This window comes from Cupressus sempervirens, chromosome 2, assembly GCF_028749045.1.
Source record: "Cupressus sempervirens isolate cs-2001-9-10 chromosome 2, ASM2874904v1, whole genome shotgun sequence".
In the NCBI taxonomy this organism is placed as follows: Eukaryota; Viridiplantae; Streptophyta; class Pinopsida; order Cupressales; family Cupressaceae; genus Cupressus; species Cupressus sempervirens.
Genome location: NC_143119.1, coordinates 328,943,175 through 328,966,052, shown reverse-complemented (window position 1 = coordinate 328,966,052; position 22,878 = coordinate 328,943,175). Strand labels below are relative to the sequence as shown.

The 22,878-nt window shown below is 37.1% G+C and overlaps 2 protein-coding genes across 6 annotated transcripts in view; one reads left to right on the top strand and one right to left on the bottom strand.

The window, feature by feature from the left end:
• Positions 1-22,878, bottom strand: part of LOC149572432 (carbon-nitrogen hydrolase family protein) — a 263,986-nt gene that overhangs the window by 123,335 nt on the left and 117,773 nt on the right. For all 5 annotated transcript variants that reach the window (XM_089813597.1, XM_089813598.1, XM_089813599.1 and 2 more), the window contains exon 6: positions 14,661-14,798. In XM_089813597.1, the coding sequence (XP_089669723.1) occupies positions 14,661-14,798 (138 nt within the window). The remainder of the gene's footprint in view (positions 1-14,660; positions 14,799-22,878) is intronic.
• Positions 18,627-21,377, top strand: LOC149572433 (uncharacterized). Its single transcript, XM_089812288.1, has 5 exons — positions 18,627-19,232; positions 19,344-19,473; positions 19,595-19,839; positions 19,947-20,189; positions 21,321-21,377. Exons 1-5 carry the CDS (start codon positions 19,011-19,013, stop codon positions 21,375-21,377), a joined length of 897 nt encoding a protein of 298 aa, XP_089668414.1. The 5' UTR covers positions 18,627-19,010.

Genomic DNA, 22,878 nt, shown 5'->3' with positions numbered 1-22,878 from the left:
AACCAAGGGAAACAAAACTAGACAACAACAAAAGAGCAAAATCTGCTTAAGGACCCCTTTCAACTCTAAATGATTTGAAGTTACCTTTACCAATGGCTGGGTCTTCTTTTGGAATTTAGGATCAGACTTAACAATTTCAAATCCCTTGCAAATCTTGATGCCCTAGCTAAAAAAATCAGAATTTTGCCCAGTTGAAATTGTCCATGCAAATGCTACAAATCAGACTTTACTCCTTGTTTTCTTCTTCAACCAAAAATCGTCCAACCTTAGGAGAAATCGCAGCCTCTAGAAGAACAACAACCCTCCACCAAAAATCAAATAGGGCAAAGAGAAAATCGCAGCCCTCTAGCAAATATAAAATCAGACCTGAACAATAACAAATCTGCCCTTCAACTTTGCAATTCTAAAATGTTTTCTTTTGCCAAAACAAATAGCCAAGAATGGGAAGTGCAGATCCAAATTGCCTAAGCGGAAAAATCGCCAAACACCATGAAAATTTGCCTTTAAAAATCACCCAAAAGTGGGAAATTTTGTCCTTTGTCCAACTTGCCAAATATGGAGGATGTTCTCCTTGACAAAAATTGCTAAATCTGGAATAAAATCAGACTTAGATCATGAGAGGTCTGCTCTAGAAGGAAATCGCCAAGCATGGGAAGCAACTCCAAGTTATCTTTAAAAACAATGCCAATCTGCCCTAGCTGAAAAATTGTCCAAGGAAAATGCCAATCTACCCTTGCAAAATCACTCAAGAAAGAGAAAAACTGCTCCAAGTCAAAATTGCTAAGCACCATGAAGAGGAGGAATGAGGAATGAGAAGGTAAGGGGAAAAGGCTTCCTCTTATACCCCATTTGTTTGCCCTTTTAGCTGGCCGACTGGGACCCTGGGAGCAAAAAAAATATTAATTAGGACACAAATCTGGCCCCCCAATTAAATGCTTAACCAAAAATTAACTTTGCCAAGATAAAATTTACTTTTTCAAATTGTCGATTAGACCAAGATTGCAAAAATAAAGTAAATAATGCCTTGGAGATGCTAAATGTTTCCATTTAATGATGATTTACTAATTAATATATCATTAAAAATCGGATTTTGGCAAGCCGAAAGCCATTTTTTCAATATTAAATTACTAATTTCATTAAAGACTTAAAAATTTCAAGGCAAATTTAATCCATTTAATGCCAATTTTTGCAACTTAATCCAAATCGATTTTGCTATGCAATTTTTTTTTTTTTGCCAAAAATAATTCATTTCTCTACAACCTAAAATCGATTTTTCTATTTGATTTCATCATCACGAAAATTAATTCTCACCAAAAAAAATTCAAGATTTTCCAAAAAACTTAAATCTAACAAAAATTTCATTTTTTGAAAATTATTCAAGTTTATACAATTATATCCAATTTTTTTTTTTAAAAATCATCTAAGCACAAGATTTACAATTTTATCTTGCCAAGTGTTCTTTGAAATTTGTTCGGCCTAAAGATGAAATTGGTCGTTCTGGAAAATCAAGTTGAAACAGGCTGAAAATAAATCTAACCCTCTCCCTTCTGGCCTAAAGGTGTCCAAGACTCAATATTTTTGGACAACTTCAAAAAAATTTGCCAAGGCGACCGAAAAAGGGGGTCCCCAATATTTTGGGGCGATGGTGTGAGAACCTCACAACAGAACTATTTCATGGTTCTTGGTTTTATCGATTTAGGTTTAACCCCTCTTTCTTTGTTCACTTTTTAGTGGATGACCTCTTTTTCTCTATTCTATATGTTTTAAGTTTTTAATATTCATTATTTATATTAAATCCTTCGTACAATTGCTCCAATCAAGTGTTTAAGATAGCTCCAGTTGGTTGTTCAGGACAGCTCCTTATTTGGACTAGTTTAGAACACCCACTATTTATAGTAAGTGTCTATTTCAAGAAAGTCAGGATTTCTATCTGTAGCAGGATGCCTAAGCAAGTTGGTGGCAATGTTGAGATTTGGTATTGTTGATAGGGTCATTTCTTTTGGTAGTTACAATTTATAGTAAGTCAATGTTGATGAGTTACTATATCTGGTAGGGCACCCAAAATAATGGTCTACTCAATGGTTGGCTTATTATGCAGTTAATCTAGTGAAATGACTTTATTGAGTGTACTAATATTACTCATTAATAAAGTCCCTTTATTAATGATAAGGTCTTACTAAGTTATAACATGAAATTATTTATTAAAAAGGGGTCAATTGACTTAAAGAGTGCATTAAATAAACATAATAATAACGGGGCATGGGCCTATTTATTATTTCCCTAAATGAACATGAGAAATCAAGGCAAATGTATTTAATGTTTTATAAAACACAAAAGTAATGTGGATTTGCGTGAGGTGCATAAAAGCTCCATGAAGTAGATTGATCACCTTATGCATATTATTTCCTCATCTTGACTTTGGCATGAGCTTCTTGAAGCTAGGAATTGGGCATTTTCTCCATGAGTTTAAACACAAGATGTAAAACTTAAAAGGACAACTCCTTGACTAAATAGAAATAATTAAATATATATATATAATTATATATATGGTAATGATTTATATTTATTCATATGATCAATTATATTTATAATTCAAAGCTTTTGTATATTCTCATTCAAAATAAGATATTTTGTACTTACTATATCTCTATGGTTATCGTGCATGTCTTTTCCTTGCTACAATCAATTTTCAGGTACTGCATGTGATTGACGACGTGCATGGGCAATTAAAAGCTTGTGAATATATCATCTGCATCGGGCATTACCTAATCCCCATGTGATCAACTATACCTCTAACATGACTCATTATCGGAGATGACATGTCACATTATGGAATACTTGCGTTGACCAGAGATTACCTTTGTCACGTCTGATTTAGTTGCCAAACCCTTTCAATGGTTGATATGTCAATTGGGTGAATAGGTGTACATAGGGGTCACGTCCCTAGTACTTGCCTCCCTATAAATTAGAGTCCTTACAAGATACCAGAGTATATACACACATTCAATGAGGATTTCGATAAAGTTTGAAATATAGACTCAAGTCACCTTGGCATAAAGAGATATACTTATTATATTTAAAGTGCTTCACAAAGCTTAAATATATGTGTTATATATATATTAGTGAATTAAATAAATCTACTCGAGAAATTTAACATGGTATTAGAGCGGGTCTAAGAGACGATCCCGATTAGATTTTTTATTCAATGCACTAAAATTATCCTCAACTTTCTTATCGATCAAAATGGTAGGTGGTATAAAAGCAGAGGATAGACTTGATGGTGACTCAATACACAGTAGAAAGTACGAATGAAATTGACTTTAAAAGAGAATGACCTAAAACAATTCTTTGAAAAATATGACCAACCACCAAAGGGGACTAAAGAATTGAACAAATGGGAAAAAGATAACACTAGAGCCATGAAATTAATTGTGGACGATGTTTAGGAATATCTACTTCCCATTATCTCAAAATTAGATACAGTGCATGAAATCTTCAAAGCACTTGAAGAAATGTTTGAGATAAACAATATCACAAGAATTCTAACTCTAAAAGACAATCTCTCCAACATTAAAATGAACAAAGGAGAATCTATTGCTTTATACTTCCTAAGGATCACAGAACTAAGGAACCAACTCTCTAAGATTGGTCACATCTATGATGAGAAAGAATTAGTAATGACAACTCTAAAGGGACAACCACCATCATGGAAAACATTTAGACGAGGGGTATGTGCTCGATCCAAGCTTCCTAAACTTGTTTGACTAAAGAATGATTGCATACAAGAGAAGTACATGTTAATACATCCAAGCGATACTTCTACTGGAGGTGATATTCAGGCTCTCACATTCCAAATCAATAAAAAGAAGAAACCTAAATTCAAAAGGAAAAAAAGAAATGTAGATTACTCTAAAATGCAATGTTTTAAATGTGACAACTATGGTCACTCAACATTCCAATGCCCTGATAGACTAAAACATCAAGCAGCCTTTGCTAAAGTTAGTAATTCTGATATAGATCCAAAGAAATTGTTTACCATACTGGTAAAGAATTCAACACATACAGACAATGGAACATGAACACGAACAGCAGAATTATATTCGCATATGCCAGACATACATTATGCTTCATAAAATGAGTAATAGAAGATAGAAGATGATTTACAATGACCCCAGACAGGATATAAATACTATTCGCCGAACCTTCCCAGAAGAGTTTGTCGGCCACAAACATTATGTCCGCTACAAACTATTTACCTGTCGGTAAAGAAATCAACACATACAGACAATGGAACAGAATAGCAGAATTATATTCGCATATGCCAGACATACATTATGCTTCATAATATCAGTAATAGTAGATCATTCATGATTTACAATGGTCCCAAACGGGATATAAATACTATCCGCCGAACCTTCCCAGAGGAGTCCGTCGGCCACAAACATTATGTCCACTACAAACTATTTACCCGTCGGTTACAAAATACAAAACATCGACGACAATCATTCCGTCGGCTACAAAATACAAAACATTGATGACAATCATTCCGTCGGCTATAGAAACACCGCCAGGACCATCCAGTCAGCTGACACCATCCCCCCCAAAAAGAAAAGTCGTCTCCGGACGACAATTACAAAATATCTAAGGCAAATTAACAAACAAAATACATTATCAGAGTGACAACTATGGTCACTCAACATTCCAATGCCCTGATAGACTGAAACATCAAGCAGCCTTTGCTAAAGTCAGTAATTCTGATATAGATCCAAAGAAATTGTTTACCGTATTGGTAAAGAATTCAACACATACAGACAATGGAAAACGAACACAAACAGCAGAATTATATTCACATATGCCAGACATACATGATGCTTTATAAGATGAGTAATAGAAGATAGAAGATGATTTACAATGATCCCAGACCGGATATAAATACTATCCGCCAAACCTTCCCGGAGGAGTCCGTCGGCCACAAACATTATGTCCGCTACAAACTATTTACCCATCGGCTACAAAATACAAAACACCGACGACAATCATTCCGTTGGCTACCGAAACACCGCCGGGACCATCCAGTCGGCTAACAAAAATGTCCATTCTAAAAGAGCTTCAGAACATAGTAACGAGACTCGCCACGAGTCGAGCGAGTCATCCAAGTCAGCGAGTCAAGTTACCTTAGCCGGGTCAAAATGACCCGTGACCCTGGCTCGATGAGTCAACTGAGCTAACTCGCCTGACTCACCTGACTCGGCCGACTCATCTGACTCGGCTAATTTTTAATTTGTTTGCCTTTGTAGTTACGTAATTGATGTATGTTATTTATGTGATCAAATTACCTTCTACTTTGTGATATTATTGTGTCTTTAATCTTTATTCAATAATGGGTGCATAGAATTAATTTAAATCCAAAAAAATCTCTAAATTTCAAGGATTTTATCACTTTGCCAAGTCACTGTCAAGTCACATGCGAGTTTGAGCTAGGTCACGAGTCGAGTTACCCTTGCCGAGTCCAAGCCGGGTCCGCGTCTTATTACTTTGCTTCAAAATATCCATAACATGTGTGAAATATTGGATTACGAGAGTTCTCTATTATATTCATTAAATTGTAAAATAAATATGAAATTCTTTCAAAAATAAATTTAGCTTGCTAAAATTTCTAAGATGGAGTCTTATAATATCAAATTATTTTACTATACTTTATTCTTTGTCTACATTTTTAAATCATAAGAGCTATGTGCCTTGACCTTCCTTCTTGAGAATGTTATTGCAGGAAGGAGTTAAATGAGGAGCTCTAACGTTGATATTTCGAGGGAATTGAAAAAGTCATTGTGTATGATTTTAATGAGCCTTCCCCTATGTATATCATGAGGAAGTGATGACATCCAAATGATGTCACTTGTATTTGGAGAAGTTACTGTACGGTGACAATCTTACAGTAACTTGTATTTTGAGATCAAACAATTTGAGTATATGGTGAATGTCTTGCATCTCAACATTCTAGAAGGCCATTACTCAAAGGGTATTTGGTCAATATCATTGATATTCTGGGAGGCCAATGCTTTTGATGTCAGATGTGATATCAAACCTTATTTTGAGTACTCGGTGAATATCAAATGTTGATATTTGGGAGACCAAGACTCTTGATATCAAATGTGGTATCAAACCTTAATTGGGTATTTGGTGAATATCATTAATATTCTGGAAAACCAATACTCATGATATCAGATGTGATATCAAACCTCTTGAGTACTTGGTGAATATCATTGATATTCTGGGAGACCAATACTCTTGATATTAGATGTGATATCAAAACCTTTTTGAGTGCTTGGTGAATATCAAATGTTGATATTCTAGGAGACCAATACTCATGATATCAAAATGTGGTATCAAACCTCAATTAGGTATTTGGTGAAAATTATGTATTGATATTCTAGATGACCAATACTTATGATATCAAATGCAATATCAAATGATGGAAATCTTCTGAGATGTCAAATGAGATTGTTATTTGTAATATTACATTGAAATAATATTCTTGTGTTTATCCTCCCTAGCTAAGAGGGAGGGTTAATGTTTTATAGCTTCTGTTAGTTTAAACACAAGATGTACAACTTAAAAGGACAACTCCTTGATTAAATAGAAATAATTTTAGGGTTAATGTTTTATAGCTTCTATTAGTTTAAACACAAGATGTACAACTTAAAAGGACAACTCCTTGATTAAATAGAAATAATTTTATATATATATATATATATATATATTATTGATTTATAATTATTCATATGATCAATTATATTTATAATTCAAAGATTTTGTATATACTCATTCAAAATAAGATATTTTGTCCTTACTGTATCTCTATGTTTACATGCACATCTTTCCTTTGCTACAATCAATGTTCAAGTATTGCACGTGATTGATGGCAAAGTGCATGGGCAATTAAAAGACTGAATATATTATCTTTATCGGGCATTACCTAAGCCCCATGTGATCAACTATACCTCTAACATGCCTCGTTATTAGAGATGGCATGTCACATTATGGAATAGTTGCGTTGACCAGAGATTACCCTTGTCACGTCTCATTTAGCTGTCAAACCTTTTCGATGGTTGTTGTGTTGGTTGGGTGAACAGGTGTACATAGGGGTCACATCCCTAGTACTTGCCTCCCTATAAATTAGTCCTTGCAGGATACCTTAAGAGTATATACATACATTGAATGAGGATTTCAATAAAGTCTGAAATATAGACTCAAGTCACCTTCGCATAAAGAGATATAATATTTAAAGTGCTTCACATGAGTTATATATTTATTATTGAATTAAATAAATCTAATCAAGAAATTTAACAGTCTGGAGAATTGTGAATTCTTCTGATTTTTGAGAGCTTTGGATTGGGGAAAGATCCAACTAAATTGTACAATTTATCTATGACTTCATTCAAAGGACATGCTTGTGACAAATGGTGAAGAATTTGGACCTTTCTGTCAGAGTTTTTGTTCAGATCATTTGCAAAGATAAATAGGGATCAAAGAGCCATATTGCAGCCTCTAGGTTCAGCATATGGTACTCATCAAGGCAGCCGCACCCCTGTAGAGAAGCCACGTGAATTTTAGAGGGCAATGCCAACAGTTATGGGTGGCTCGTGTGGGATAAGAAACAGTAATTCAGTCATAAAAATAGCTGCCTAGCTGAATTTCTTCCATTGTGGCAAGCTGCAAAGCAATTTGAATTAATAGTTCAAGGCTGCAAATTGTATCAGTTTCCTTCAATATTAATAAATATTCTCTTAGTTTCAATAATTGTAATTGTATTTCAACCAAAAGGGATAGTAACAAAAAAATAAAAACTCATGCATTGTACCGCAATAGTTAGTTGTTTTTAATGCATTGTTCTCATGTATTGAAAAAAAAGTACAAAAAAACATAAAACTCAAGAAAACATCAAAAGTACACAATTGCAAAAAAATATCTTCCAGCAATGTTTGTTTAACAGGGGTAGAATCAATAGGGTTCTTACAATGGTTTCAAAGTGGTTTCTTGCCATCCTGCAGGATTGAGTAACCATGCAGCTAAAGAGGCTTGATCCAAATAGGTACCAAGAAACACTATTGGGTACAGCGGGTGACAAGAGAGGTGGTAGTCCACCCAGGCATGCAGATGATAATGACGACAGGGAAGCTATGGAAACTTATAGGGGCCTTGTAGAAGGTGATTTTTGTTTTGCATTAGCTTACCACAGCTATTTAACAGATGTCACTGCCTAGAGGGAAAAACTAGGACGGGGAAGATTGTGGTAGTGTCGTTGGGATCCCTTGGGCTAGGGGGATATCTACTAGTACATAAGATAGACCCGCACATGTCATGTTTTTGATGAACAAGTCTAGGATGGGGAATGTAGAGGAAGAATAGAGTGGAGGTTCTATAGACGATATGTTGACCATGCATGACGAGTGAGATGCATTGCCATAGAGACTTAAGGCGAACCTTCTATTTGATAGATTTATTACTCAAAGGAGATAGCATAGCAAACCTAGGCAAGAGAGAAGGCAAAGAAATCAAAATGTTGCACTTATATATGCCACTAACAAGCTCACTCTTCCTAAATTTGATGGCAATGGCAAGGTCACAGCTCGAGCCTTAATCAGTAAAGTTGATATCTTCCTAAAGGACTATGACAGTGGTGGATGGAAGATGATATAATATTTGTAGCTTTACATCTATGAGGCAAGATTTCTCTCTATCTCCCACTTTGTTTGGACTATACATTGATGAGTTGGAGTTCCTTCAAGCGGACTCCCTCCCTGAGGACGGATGTTTCCTACACCAAGTTTTGATTTCCATCTTGTCCTTCGTGGATGGTCTGGTCTTCATAGCCTCCTCTCTGGAAGGCATACAGAGACTCCTTGATGGCCTTGCTTCTTTCTGCAATCGACAGAGGACAGTAAACTTGAGTAAGACCAAGGTGATGCTCTTCAATTGTCTTAAAACCTCTCACCCCACTTCTTCTTTAGGGTGAGGAGATTGAGATTGCTTCCTCATACACATATCTGGGGGTCCAGTTTTTTGGCCCTAGATTCAGCATGAGACCAATAATTAATCCTCATATCAACAAGGGGAATGGCTCTCAAGATGTTGTTGGGAGATAGTGCTTCAAATATAACTTCCCATGCCCCATGTCCAAGCTGACCTTTTGGGACAATTTGATTAGACCAATTGTGCTCTATGGTACTGCAGTTCACAGGTTGTCCTAATCGAAGTCAAATTGGGCTTCATTGGAGCATGTCCACACTCGATTCCTTCGACATATTATTAAATGTAGCCAATCTACTCCATACAGTATTGCCCTTGCCAAGTTTTGGGCCCATCCTCCTAGATTTGGTACTAATTTTTATTTGGTTTGGTTCTTACATCACCTACGCGACTTCATTGACTCATTGGAGGGACGCCATAGTTATCCATACTTGGTCTATGGCTCCTCAGAGGCTACTACATGCTTGGACTCCATCAATCAAGCTCGTTGTTGGTTCACTCAACCTCTCCTTATTGGGTTCTATCAAGATCGATATTGATTGCCTTCCCCTTTTCCCGTATTCCCAAGGCCTCACCTCATCGTTTGCCACCCCATAAAAAGTTGAACATGCATATCAAGACTAGCATCTACAAACAATACATTTGTACTACTTGGACTTACCCCCCAGGGGACTTCACCCAAGGATGGCATTTTATGCAGAGCACTTTCCTGAGTTACAAGACGGGGTCGTTCTGCACCCCTCGTACCTGTCTCATGGTTGGTCCCATGCTCTTCATATCTCTTTTGGTTCTTTGAGAGTGGGTTATCATAGACTCTACATCTAAACTGACCACCATTTAGCTAGGGGAGATCAGATCTACCAACTTTGTGATTTGGGAGAGGTTGAGTCAAAGAATCACTTCATTTTTCACTGCCCAATCTACTATGAGATCACAGTGAGATTCTACAACTTATTGAGGCTCAATCTCTCACATCCTTTTTCATGTATAAGGATCAAATGTGCCTTAAGCTTTACCTTTAGGATACACACAGACTTCAGGGCCTCACTCTATAGCAGCTTTTCCCCCAGAGATTGCATTATGATCAGCTCGTCACCTTATTCTTCACAGTGGTTCCCTCCATGCGGGGTACCAAGTGGGCACTTGATCCCCCTTTGGGTCTCCTAGGGTTGTGATACCTCACAAATTCTTCACTCAGCAATGGTTTTCTTGTAGCACTTCTAGAGGCTCTTGAAAACAACTCAAGATCTCCAATCTTACAACTTATCTGTCGATTCTAAGAGGTTTTCTTGATTGATCAAAGCAGCTAGCTAGTTGGGTTATTTGGTTTGATGGTTCCTTCTTGCTTTGGATTCTTTATTCTTTTCTTTCTTTCTTTCGGAAATTGCTTTGTGATCCTGTTGTATGTTGGGTTGTTGCTTTGTTTTACGCACTCCCTTGGAACCTTTGTTGGTCTTTTGTTGGACATTAATAAACTTATTTATCTTATCATATCTAGAAGGTATAGCCTATAAGTGATGGCATCACAGGATTGTCACCTGACAACACAATCTTATTACCTCTTATCAGGAGTTCTTTGACAAGTTGATTGAGTGTTTTGAGAGAAAAGATCTAGAGTCATATTTTAGAGATTTTTCTCAGCTTAGGCATGCGGGCAGCTTGGATTCTTTCATTAACGAGTATTTAGAGGCTTGCTATTTTGGTTCCCGGTGTAACTTAGAAATGTTTGGTCATGTTATTTACTAAGTTCTTCAGAAGCCATTGAGAGGTTGGCTCAAGGCATTTGATATGCTTCTTCTCCATGGGGTCATTAAAAAGGCCAAGAGCATGGAGCTTGCAGCTCCTAAGAGATAGGTTTAGCCTAAATCCACCACCTTACCTTCAGATGAGGATCACCCACAAGTTGCTAACCAAAAGAAGCCAGTAGCAGGACATGATGAGGCAACTCGTGAGGATTTAAGAAAGAGACAGCTATGCTATTGATGTAAAGAGCCTCATGATCACGATCACACTTGCCCATTTAGGTCTAAGGGAAGGCCAGTCGTTCCAAGTGGGTAGACTACAATGATAATGAGGCTGAAAATTCACATCAATCAGTTGTTTCACATGTTTATGAGGCTTGGAAAGTTTTTTTGGAGTTTGGCCTTGATGCCAAACTATCTACGATAGCATTATCCACCCTTGTACCACTTCCATTTGCTTTTAAGATCAGAGGATTAGTGAATGGACAGTCATGCATTGCCATACTTGACGTTGGGACTACACATAATTTCATTGATGAGGGGATTTGTCGGTAGGTGTATGATGTAACACTAGTCTTTCTCTCACCCTATCTCTCTCTAGGGTCTCCTTAGGCCCACTCTTCTAACCTAATAGGGTTCTTAACTAACCCTACTCTCCTTAGGATTCTATACACAAGGTCCTACTTCCTTCAACTAGTGAACACCAATTAAATAGAACAATAGCTCCACATACCACCCCTTAGACTTTCATTAGCTTTTTGGGCTTCAGCTCCACAATTTCCACAATCTGTCACAACGTGATCAACAATCACTTCACCAAGAGATGTAGGCTTCTAGGAGGTCATTAAGGTCCTTTACCAAGCCTGCAACCACATTTTGCATTGGAACCCTAATCGAATTCCGAGAAACTCAACAATTGCTTCCCAAATAGGGCTACAAGCAATTAGGCCTACTTTTGGTGAAAAACCCCAATAACTTGAAAAAGTCCTTAACAAGGAGGGAAACTAAACTTTGATCCAGACACCCATTTCAGAGATCTAAAAGATTCTCAAGGTCTTTGGCTCCCAAACTGCCTGTACAGTACTGCCTACAAACATGCCTATAAATCAGGGTTTCAAGGCATTCAAAGCCTGTCTAACAAAATCTTAATTTCCCCTTCCAAGAATCTTTCACCAACACTTCCCATTGAATTTGGGACTTCAGCACTCATGTATCTACCATTCTCCAAGCTTTGATTGAAGCTATCAATGCATTCAATCCTCCTTATCACCTCTACAGCTCACTGTGATCCCTAGCCATGCAACTTGGGCTCGCCTAGGGCATCACCTTAAAAATGCTTTGCTTGCTTTCTAGGGCCCTTCCTTTATTGTACAATATGTACATGGAGTCACCTCCCTAATCCCAAAAGCCCATGCAGAACGATAGGAAGAGGACTTATGACTCCATCTTCACCAGTTGCCTGGTTCAAACTAGCGAACTCATAGAAAAAAAAAAAAGAATTTACAAACCTAACCAAAAGCTTACAAAAACAAAAACCAACACCACACAGATTCTTGAAATGAGCTACTTTAACACTTCCATGGGTTACAGCACTTAATTCAATCCATTAATATGCCAAATGCTCAAAAAAACAAAAACTGTGACTGTTCTTGCTATGATCCAGTCTGTACACACTCTTCCAAAATTAAGCCAACCCCTTGATTAGGTCAAGCATAGCCTTAAATAGTTGAGCAAGGCTCAAAACCAAAGGTTTGAAACAGTTATGAAACCCATTGCTCGAAGTTGCTCTTATCCAACAAATGTTGTCAATGTTGTCAATGACAACATTGACAACTTTTACATCTTTTTGGATGTGTTATCCAAACTTGGTGATAAGTCCACCAAACTTCCTCAAATGCATGGTAAGGTCTAAAAACATCGAAAAAGCGTCTCAAGTCCCTTGCTTGGCCAATTTACCACCAAAATCACAAATATACCCTATTTGACCTGATGTGGGCATACTGGCAACTAAGGTCACTAAGGACCTATTAAGGCTTCCTACTCTAACATGCCTCACATTAGGACTAGGCTAGTCCCCTTATTACACTAGTGGTGTGGCTAGGACCACTACAAGCCAAAACAACTTAGGAACCCTAGGTCTACCATGAGCCCTACCTAGGTGCTCCTGCACCAGTATAGCCTTCAAGCAGAGGACTTCGCTAAATTTCATGTGAAAGTGGCAGATGGTTATACCCTCGTCTGCACTAGATGCATATGCAATCTCACTCTTTCATTTAATGCCTATGAGTTACAGGCTGATTTCTACGTAGTCAACTTGGGTGAGTTAGACATCATACTTGGTATGCATTGGGTATAGGTCATTGGAGAGTCCACCCTCAACCTATGTTCAATGGAGATGAGGTTTGAGAACCAGGGCTGGGGGTATGTGTTAAGGGGAGTTTACGATCTATTTCTAAAAGAACTGCAAGGTGATCATGTCTCCAGCAGTTCAGAGATAAACCATTCTGATAAGCATATCAATGCAGTTAACTTTGTGAGCAATCCCTTGTTTGATATGGATATGGGTGTTTGTCTTATGTCTGGGATCCCACCAGTGCATCAGGGTTCTAGACAGGCCTGGCAGAAGAATTTTAAGAGGTGTGCCTGCTGACGAGTGCATCAGCAGTACATTTGATCCACATTTACATGATATTTCCTGGATGCATAGTTCACTACCGCATGAGCTGGATAATTTGTATGATAGCTTATTGTGTGCAGAGAAAGAGGACAAATCTTGTCTACTTGTAGAGATGCTCCCATATTTTGTTTATGTTCCTGCGACATCAGATGTTGTGATGGGTTCAGTTAGGCAGACTCTCTTGATTATATGGGTGATGATATCATTATAAGAGTTGGTTAGTGATGACAGGGACATTACACAGCCTTATCTGTGGGATCCGATGGAGTAGAGTCAGCTAGCACAAGGAAGAAGGTTTTGGGACAAACAATTTCAGGGAGGGCTAGTAGTCCAATTAGCTATGGCTTCATTCAAAAGTCATGAATGTGACAAAGGGTTAAGAATCTGGAGATTGCTATCAGAGGCTTGTTCAGATTATTCAGAGAGGATAATGGGACAGCAAAGAGCCCAATCGCAGCCTCTAAATTCAGCGTTTGGGACTCATTAAGGCAGCTGCACCCCGGTAGAGAAGTAACATGAGTTTTAGAGGGTGATGCTAAGAGTTTTGGGTGGCTTGTGTGGGTTTAGAAGCAGTAATTCAATGAAAAACACAGCCGGCTAGCTGAAGTTCTTCCATCATGGTAAGCTGCAAAGAAATTTGGACTAATAGTTCAAGGTTGCGATTCATATCAGGTTCCTTCAAATTAATAATTCATCACTTACTTTGAAAAATTGTATTTATATTTCAATCAAAATGGACAGTGAATAAAGAATTAAAATACATGTGCATTGTTCCGAAATAGTTAGCTGTTTTCTAAGCATTGTTCTCATTTACTGAAAAAAGCACGCAAAAGCATAAAACTCAAAAAAAAACACCAAAAACACAAAATTGCAAAAAACATCTTCCAGCAGTACCAGTCAAACAGGGGCAGCCAACAGGGTTCTACAAAATAATAGTTCCATCTCATATTTGCTTTAAAATCTGGGTTTAAAGTGATAGCATATTAGTTCTAATTTATTTACTAAACTGTACATGCAACCAAAAATAAATAGATATAAAGAATAAAAGCATTGAAATTACACACATTCAGTGACATAATCAAAGCTCATTACAGCACATAATGACACAACTATTGAGAAGTCCTCCAGAGTTGAAAGAGAAAGAACCTTCACAAACTTTAAGAATTAAAGCTGGTAGCATCAAGTGAGTAACTTCACAATCCATGCCTCACCTTGACTGGCAATGATGGGAAAACTCTAAGATTCTCCTTTGGCTCACACAGCTTAAGATCGACTTGAATTGAGGGAAAAGAAGGCTTATAGCTAGCTTGTTCACGTAAGCTACTAATTGCTCCCCTATAACCCAAAACCTGTAAAACAGAAACAGAATTGCATCGTCAGGTCCCAAGACAATTGGCCTACAAATTTAAATAGATAGAAGAGCACAAAATTAAAGCATATTAACATATAAACAATAGCACAGCACACTTCAAGGCATGCAAAATATGATTACAATGATCAAGAAAGCTACCAAAACAGTATAGAACTTATATAGCAATATCTTAAAGATTGCTATTCTGATATTGACAATCATGCAAGTATCCACTTGGAAAAGAACTTCAGATATTCACTTATACTGAGTCAGATTAAGTCTAAACCCTATAAGACAGCCTTCTTATAATTATTTTCCATCTTTCAGAAACAAAAGCAATATTTCTTTTCATTTGATGCCAGATATTACAAACTGAGAAACACCAGTGGAGAAAAAAACTTGCACATTTTGTTTACACATGTTTACAAATCACCTCTGAATTGGAATAAAATGAGCCTAACATCCATGAACGAGACTAACTAGCTTGTCACACTTCTTGGTTGCTGCTGCCTCTTGAAAATGTGACAAATCCCTCATGTTCTGAGTCAATCTTTACATGGTACAGTTTTTGAATACAATCTGCCACTCAGATCATCATTTTGGGATGGTAGTGCCTATGAAAAGTGCAATTCCCTTGGATACTTTTTCATTCTACATGCTGATCATGTTTAGATTGTGTTCACCACCTTCTTTTTTCCATTGCTTATGCCATTGGAGAAGGGTAACATTTATTTACATTTGATTTAGTACTTTAATAAGGATGAGATTTATTTGGAAAAGGGTGAACTTTCTACCCTTCTCATGTGTGTCACACTCTTAAGAGGCATCTGCCATTTGCCACTCTTTTGAGTTGGCATTGCCAGCAAAATAAGTTATTTTAAATTTTTAATCATCACTTGCCAATCGAGTTGCACTTTTCAATGGCTCTATCACTAAGCTTGTGGGATTTGCTTACACATGTTTCATCTTTGAATTATGTCACATTCATAAATAATTTGCCACCCCTTTTGACCTTTCTTCTAGCTTTGCCACTTTGGAAATATCCAGACTTCACTATCGTGTTCTTCGGTGAAGTTTCACTACACCATTATCACTTGAATTGTAGTTTGGAACAAGCAACATCAACAAGAAAAGGCAGCTTATGCTTCGTTGAATGTATCTCCCCCTCATGCACATTTACAAGACGTCTGTCACCTTTTAAAAACTTTTGGCTTGGTATTGCCAACACGAAGTACACTAACAGAAAAAAAAAGTGCAACTTACCCTTAGTTGAATGCATCTCCTCCTTCATGAACATTTATAAGATGTCTGTATCCTTTGGAAACCTTTAGATAAGCATTGCCAACACAAATTGCACTGTCTCAATTTAGAAAACTTTATATGACCACATCCTTATATCAACTAATTCCTCCTACATATAACCCCTTCCAGATTTGACTAACTAAAGAGAAATATTTGATTAATCATTTCAATCATCCTCCTAGAATTAATTAATAGATTCCAGTTATTTAATTGATTGATTGATCATTTCAGTATTTGCTTCTATATTCCAACCATAATTATATAAATTCAACATGTATTTACTTAAGTTCATCACTCAGCCAATCTTCCAAATATTATATATCGATCTCCCAAATCCCCCTCAAATCCTTAATTGGCTAAACATCAATTAGTTGGCTAAAAATCAATTAATTGCCTAATACATCATTTTCACTACCATAAGCATCATTAGCCAAGTTAACCTTGTGCATGGCTCCAAAAATGGACTTCCCTGGAAAGACACATTTGAAAACTCCACCAAGGGATCTAAACAAGGATTTTTAGATTTCCAAAAAAGGACGCTTTAATCCTCACCTTTCATTTTCTTTAATGTCCCCATTTTTAGTAAAATTGATTTGTGAGCATTGCCCTATCTCTAAGCTTTTCCATATGCAACTTGATGTGTGATGGGAGAACTCCAAAAATTCTTGGAGTGCTTTGGGTTGGTTAGTAGTGACTATGGTTCTTGGCGATGACCTCATTTAGTAGTAAAGATCAATATGACACTTTCACAAGTCACTTCTAACACTTAGGGTGTTCTCCAAACTACTTGGACGAGCCATTTAACTTTAGTAAGTCACCTAGTTGGCTTTGATCATTATCCCAAATCTTTAGCATCATGCTGGTATAATTAGAGTTTGAATCTCATAAAACCCCAATGCATTTTGCAGCTTAGCTAGACTGCTGAGCTATTATTTAACTCCAATTGGGAATTATCAAAACAAGAACTTAGTGTAATAGAATGTTGGAAAGCTATGTTACCGGATTCGCCTGGAAAAGGCCAAATCCGGGCTCGGGTCCAATTCGGATCCGGATCCACGTATGGATCCGTGAGGATCCGGGCAGGATTCGTAATCCTGCCTGTGGATCCGTAAGGATCCGCGGCCCGCGGATCCTTACGGATCCACAGGCAGGATTACGAATCCTGCGGGGATCCTCGAGGATCCCCGCGCGGATCCGCGTGAATCCGCGGCAATGACAGGAGGAACATGCAAAAACGTGGGCCCATTATCATTTTTTAATATTTTTTTTTTGCCCTAAAGGCCCTAAACCCTAAAAGCGACCCTCTAAATCACAATGCAAGTTCATTTGCTCTCTATTTTGCTCTCTCATACTTGCTAGTTTGAAGTGAGGTGCTTGGATTCGAAGGAGATCAGTTGTGGAGCTTCAAATACCTTGCAAGAAGTGTTTAAGGTATGCATTTCAACCATATTCTTGAATTCTTTCATAGATTATTGATTTATTTTTAGTTTTCCAAATTTTCAAGTTTTTGTGCAAGTGTGAAGCATGGTTTTCTTTCACTTTTTCTAGATTGCAAGAATAGAACAATGAGTAGTCAAGGCTCAGTGGGTGAGGGTGGGGCTGCATCACCAAACTTCAAAATTGATAAGGGGTCTCCTTTATGGAGACACACAACAAGAGTTGCACAATGTCCTGGGGGTGGGGCATACATATGGAAATGTAATTTTTGCAACATACAACATAGAAGCTCCTATTCCCGAGTAAAACTACATTTTTTGGGCCCTGCGGGTGAAGGAATTCACATGTGTCAAGGTAGTGATAAGAAGGGATTACCAGCTGCACAAATAGCAGCATTAGCAAAAGAGCAAGATGATGCTGATAGAGCAGTTGCAAAAGCAAAACGTGGTGCTTCCCAAAAAACAAATATACCAACACCATCATCTGATCAAACAAACACAAGAACACATCCTTTTTTGCCTATGCCAACTACAAATGATGAAGATGAAGACCCATCTCCACTCACCCGCAAGAGAGGCCCACTAGATAGGGCATTCCAAATTGAAAAGAGAGACATTGCTGATCACAAAATTGGATGTTGTTTAATTGCAAATGGTGTTTCATTTAATTTTGCTAGATCACCTTATTTTAGGGAGATGGTGGAAGCAATAAATGATGCACCCCATGGTTACAAACCGCCTGGTTATGAGAAGTTGCGCACTACCATATTACATGATGAGAGGAAAAATGTAGAGGCTCAACTTCAACCAATAAGAGATTTTTGGGTTCAATCGGGTGTGTCTATTATTTCGGATGGTTGGAAAGATTGTAGAAACCGTCCATTGATCAATGTTATTGCTGTATGCCCTAAGGGGGCAATGTTCTTGAAGGCAGTTGATTGTGAAGGGCAAGTGAAAGATGCAGAATTTATTTCACGCATTCTCATTGATGCCATAGAATCAGTGGGTCCTGATAATGTTGTTCAAGTGGTCACGGACAATGCAAAAGTTTGCAGGGCTGCAGGGATAATTGTAGAGTTTAGATATGATCATATCTTTTGGACACCATGCACCGTCCACTCTCTCAATTTAGTGATGAAAGCAATTGGCACCGAAATAGATTGGGTGAAAAGGATATATGAGGAAGCTGAAGAGATTCAAATGTTTGTGACAAATCACCACATGTCACAAGCAATTTTTAGGAGTTTCTCAGACTTGGAGTTATTGAAGGTAAATTTTTATATTTAATATATAATTGAATATTATTGGATTCCACAATTATTAATTTTTGTTGTTGTTTACATTAACATGTTTTAATTTTTAAATGTTTTACTAACTTGAGTTTAACATGTTCTTAGGTTGCTGAAACCCGCTTTGCCTCTCACACAATCGTCTTGAGACGACTTGTGAAGGTAAAAGAAGCATTGAAGCATATGGTCATTAGCCCCCAATGGGGCATTTGGAAGAATTCCAATACAGCAAGGGCTTTAAATGTGAGAAGAATGATACTAGATGAGGATTGGTGGGGTCTTGTGAGTTATGTGTTGGAAATCACCGATCCAATAATGGCAATGCTTCGCTTCGCAGATAGTGATGAGCCATGCCTTGGGGATATTTATGATTCCATGGATAGTATGCTGGAAAAAATTAAAATGGTAAGTTTTACGCTCTTTTACAACAATTTTTTATTTGAGAGATATCTAGATTCTAAAGTTTAAATTGACATATTCACTAATTATAATTATTATTCATATTTCATATCTTAGGTCATACAGAGGAGGGAGAATGATCCTGAGGACACCCTTTACAAGAAGGTGGAAAAAATTGTTCATCATCGATGGAACAAGATGACCACACCTTTGCACCTCCTTGCATATGCTCTATCCCCGAGGTACTGTAGTTCTCATCAAATGTTTGTGCTTATTTTATCCAATGTTTGTGCTATTGATATTTGATAGTGTTCAATTGTCTTTTGTTATCCCCAGGTACTATTGTGCAGATGTACTTCGCCTTCCAGGTAGAGTGCCACCATTTAGAGATGCAGAGGTCGCAAATGGGTATAAGAGGGCACTAGCTAAGATATTCCAAGATCCAGAGATTGGGGCAATTGTGAGGAGTGAATTTGCTGCTTCCAACTCAGGTGAGGATTTCGACCCTATTGCCATAGCAGACCAAAGCAGGATGGGTGCCATCAAATGGTGGTACCTTCATGGGCAAGCCTTCACGTACCTCCAACCTCTTGCCATAAAGGTCCTATCCCAAGTAAGTTTGTAAAATTAAGCTTAAGGTTAACATTCTCAATTCCTTGAATTTATTATTTAATTTATTTATCTTGATTGTTGTATTGATAATTTTTAATTTCTCTTTAGGTTGCCAGCTCTTCTGCCACTGAGCGGAATTGGAGTACTTACTCCTTTATCCACTCAATCAAACGCAACCGGTTGGCTCAAAAAAAATCAGAAGACCTTGTGTTCATTCACAACAATTTGCGCTTGTTGTCACGGAAGGATCCTAAGTACAAGAAGGGGCCCGAAAAGCTTTGGGATGTAGCACTCGAGACTCCTAATTTAGATATGACCATCCGAGATCTTGCTAGATCCACTTTGATTGATGTGGATGATGAGGAGGAGGATTATGAGTTAACAATCCCCTCTACTAATAGTGGTTTGGGTTCCTCTACTGATACAGATGCAGCACTTGCAACTCACCAGTACCCCTCTGATGCGGATTTTCTTGAAAATCCATTTGATGATTAAATAAAAAACTTTAGTGTTGACTCTTGACTCTTTTATGAGTAAATCATGTTATAAACTTTAAGTTTAATGATCTATATTTTGAATGTTACAAGCTTTCACTTTTAGTAATTCAATGTGAATGTGTTGATTTTCTTTATAATCGTGAAAATAGATTAATTATCAATGTCATTGATCAAGTATACTAGATTCATACTATGAAATGATTTAGTTTTAGAATTATGTATATTTCTCTTATTTTTTAGTATATATAATGCATATATATATATATATATATATATATATATATATATATATATATATATATATATATATATATATATATATGCACGAATCATAATTGGGAAAAAAAAAAAATCCCAAATCCACGGATCCGATTCACGTGCCCGAATCGGATTCATGTCACGAATCGGCAACTAAGTTGGAAAGGTGTTAAGTTGTATTTTAAGTTGGACGCCTATAAGCTTGGCAGTCCTTTCTCACAAAAAGTAATATTAGTTTTCCTAAATGGTCTTTAGAGCAAAAAAGAAAATAATTATTAATGGTTCATTCTAGAGACAGTTTTGTGAATGATGTTATGCCAATATTGTTATAATGTCGGGAAAAACCTTGAGTTATGACAAATCATTTAAGGACAAAAACCCTCTCAAGATTTATACTTTCAGGTATGAAAAAACTCCTAGCTAGATTAGTGTGATTCCATATAGGGATTGCCACTGCTACAAATTGGAGCTTTAAAATTTGGTGTTGCATTACATTGTGCTTGACATCAAATAAGAAGCTAGCCTTTTTGATGATTTTGTTGGGGAAATTGCTGAGGGTTTTTGATGTAATAGAAGTATGATTTGAGGAGATATTTGCAGCTGGCCCTTTTTGTGCTAGGTCATAGCATCATTCCTAGCTAGGCTGTTCAAAAGAGAGACAGGAGTGTAAAGAGGGCTTGAGATATTTTATTTCATTGTTAGCTTTTGTTAATCTTTTCCTTTGCAGACCATATTGATGAGAACAAGCTTATACTACGAGGGGGTTGGCTGGGGGAGGGATTGAATCAATATTAGACAAACTTTTACATTTTGAAAATTTAACAACCATAAATTTATCAATCAGACAAGATCTAACAATTGTGCAACACAAGAACACACAATTTATGTGGAAACCATGGCAAACATTTTCTTATATAAAATTGCCTTTACAAACTTTGTATGCACCAACCCACAAGAGTCACCAATGCACTCTTAATTGATTTGTAGGCACCAAACCATTGGAGACAGCAATGCCCTCTTAAGAGATTTGTAGTCACTAACCAACTGGAGATGCCAGTCCACACAAGTAAGTGCCAACTCAGCAAAGAGAATCCAATCTTTTTTTCTTATGAAGTGCCTATTTCCAAATAACCTTCTTCAATGAATGATGTTCAAATGATTAGCCTCAATGAAGGTCTTCTTGTAGATGCTATGCTCTCTAAAAATTAGATGCAATCATGTTCATAAATTTCCTTCTTAAATCTGCATAAGCCTCTTCACAAATATGTTTCAAAGTCCTTTACAACCGTGCACTAAATCCTCTTTTGATTCTGAAAAGATTTTTCTATACAAAGTTTAAAAATTGGACCCAATGCGGACTCAGCAGCTCGAAAATAGGACTCAAACTCAAGACTTGGCAAAGGACTCATCAAGAGCTCAGCAAAGAAGAAAATTAAATCTATGTAAAAATTCATGAACTGGACAAATTGAGCATCAAAATTAGAAACTCTCGAGTTGCAAACTTAAACTCTCAAGTCCCAGACTAAAATTCGCCTGGACTTGGCTTGCAATCCTGTGGTGAGTCTACTTGGCGAGCCAATAGACTCGTGAGACTGGTGAGTCCCTGCGAGTCTTAGCCAAGTTTTAAATCTATGCTTCTGTAAGTCCTCTTGCAAATCTGCAAAGATTTTCTCAATTCCTCTTGCAAGTCTGGTTATGTAAGGAAAGATTTTCAATAAATCTCATTACTCTTACACAACACTTCACATATCTGCTTGAGAGGGGGAGATTATATCAAAGGATGTGTATTTCCCAAAGAGAGGCAAGATCTCATTTTATATACACCTTTTCATTATCTCATTAATTAAATGATTTTAACATCATTATCGAACACTTTTTTAAAGGAGAAGGGACCATAAACAAATATAGATATATTTAATTTCTATTCATTTTTAACACTAATTTAGCGGGTTTCCCAATATGGGTAAAAATTTAATTCCAACTTGAAACTTATACTCAGCCTCCATATTATTTTTTATTTTCTTCAGTGATTTCTCAGAGGAAAGTCTTTGACGAGGGTTAAAAATTGTTCAGGAAAAATCATTCATCATCAAGTGTAATCAATTTAGTGGTCTTTGGCCTTAACAACCTTATTTGATTTTTTCTTGGACCAACAATTTCCTTTTTGACATTAATGACAACAATTTTCCAACACATACAATATACAGTGAGCAGATTTCAGGTTGGAGGTCATACCACATTCTAGAGTTTACCTAAGACAACTATTCTACTGCAAAAGCAAAAGG

What these genes read in the sequence shown, in the direction of transcription:
- LOC149572433 (XM_089812288.1), top strand. Translation starts at nt 19,011, where the DNA reads ATGGTCATTAGCCCCCAATGGGGCATTTGGAAGAATTCCAATACAGCA. An exon ending in CCATAAAGGTCCTATCCCAA is followed by an intron (nt 19,840 to 19,946) that starts GTAAGTTTGTAA and finishes ATTTCTCTTTAG; the next exon opens with GTTGCCAGCTCTTCTGCCAC. An exon ending in CTAGATCCACTTTGATTGAT is followed by an intron (nt 20,190 to 21,320) that starts GTGGATGATGAG and finishes TTTCCTTTGCAG; the next exon opens with ACCATATTGATGAGAACAAG.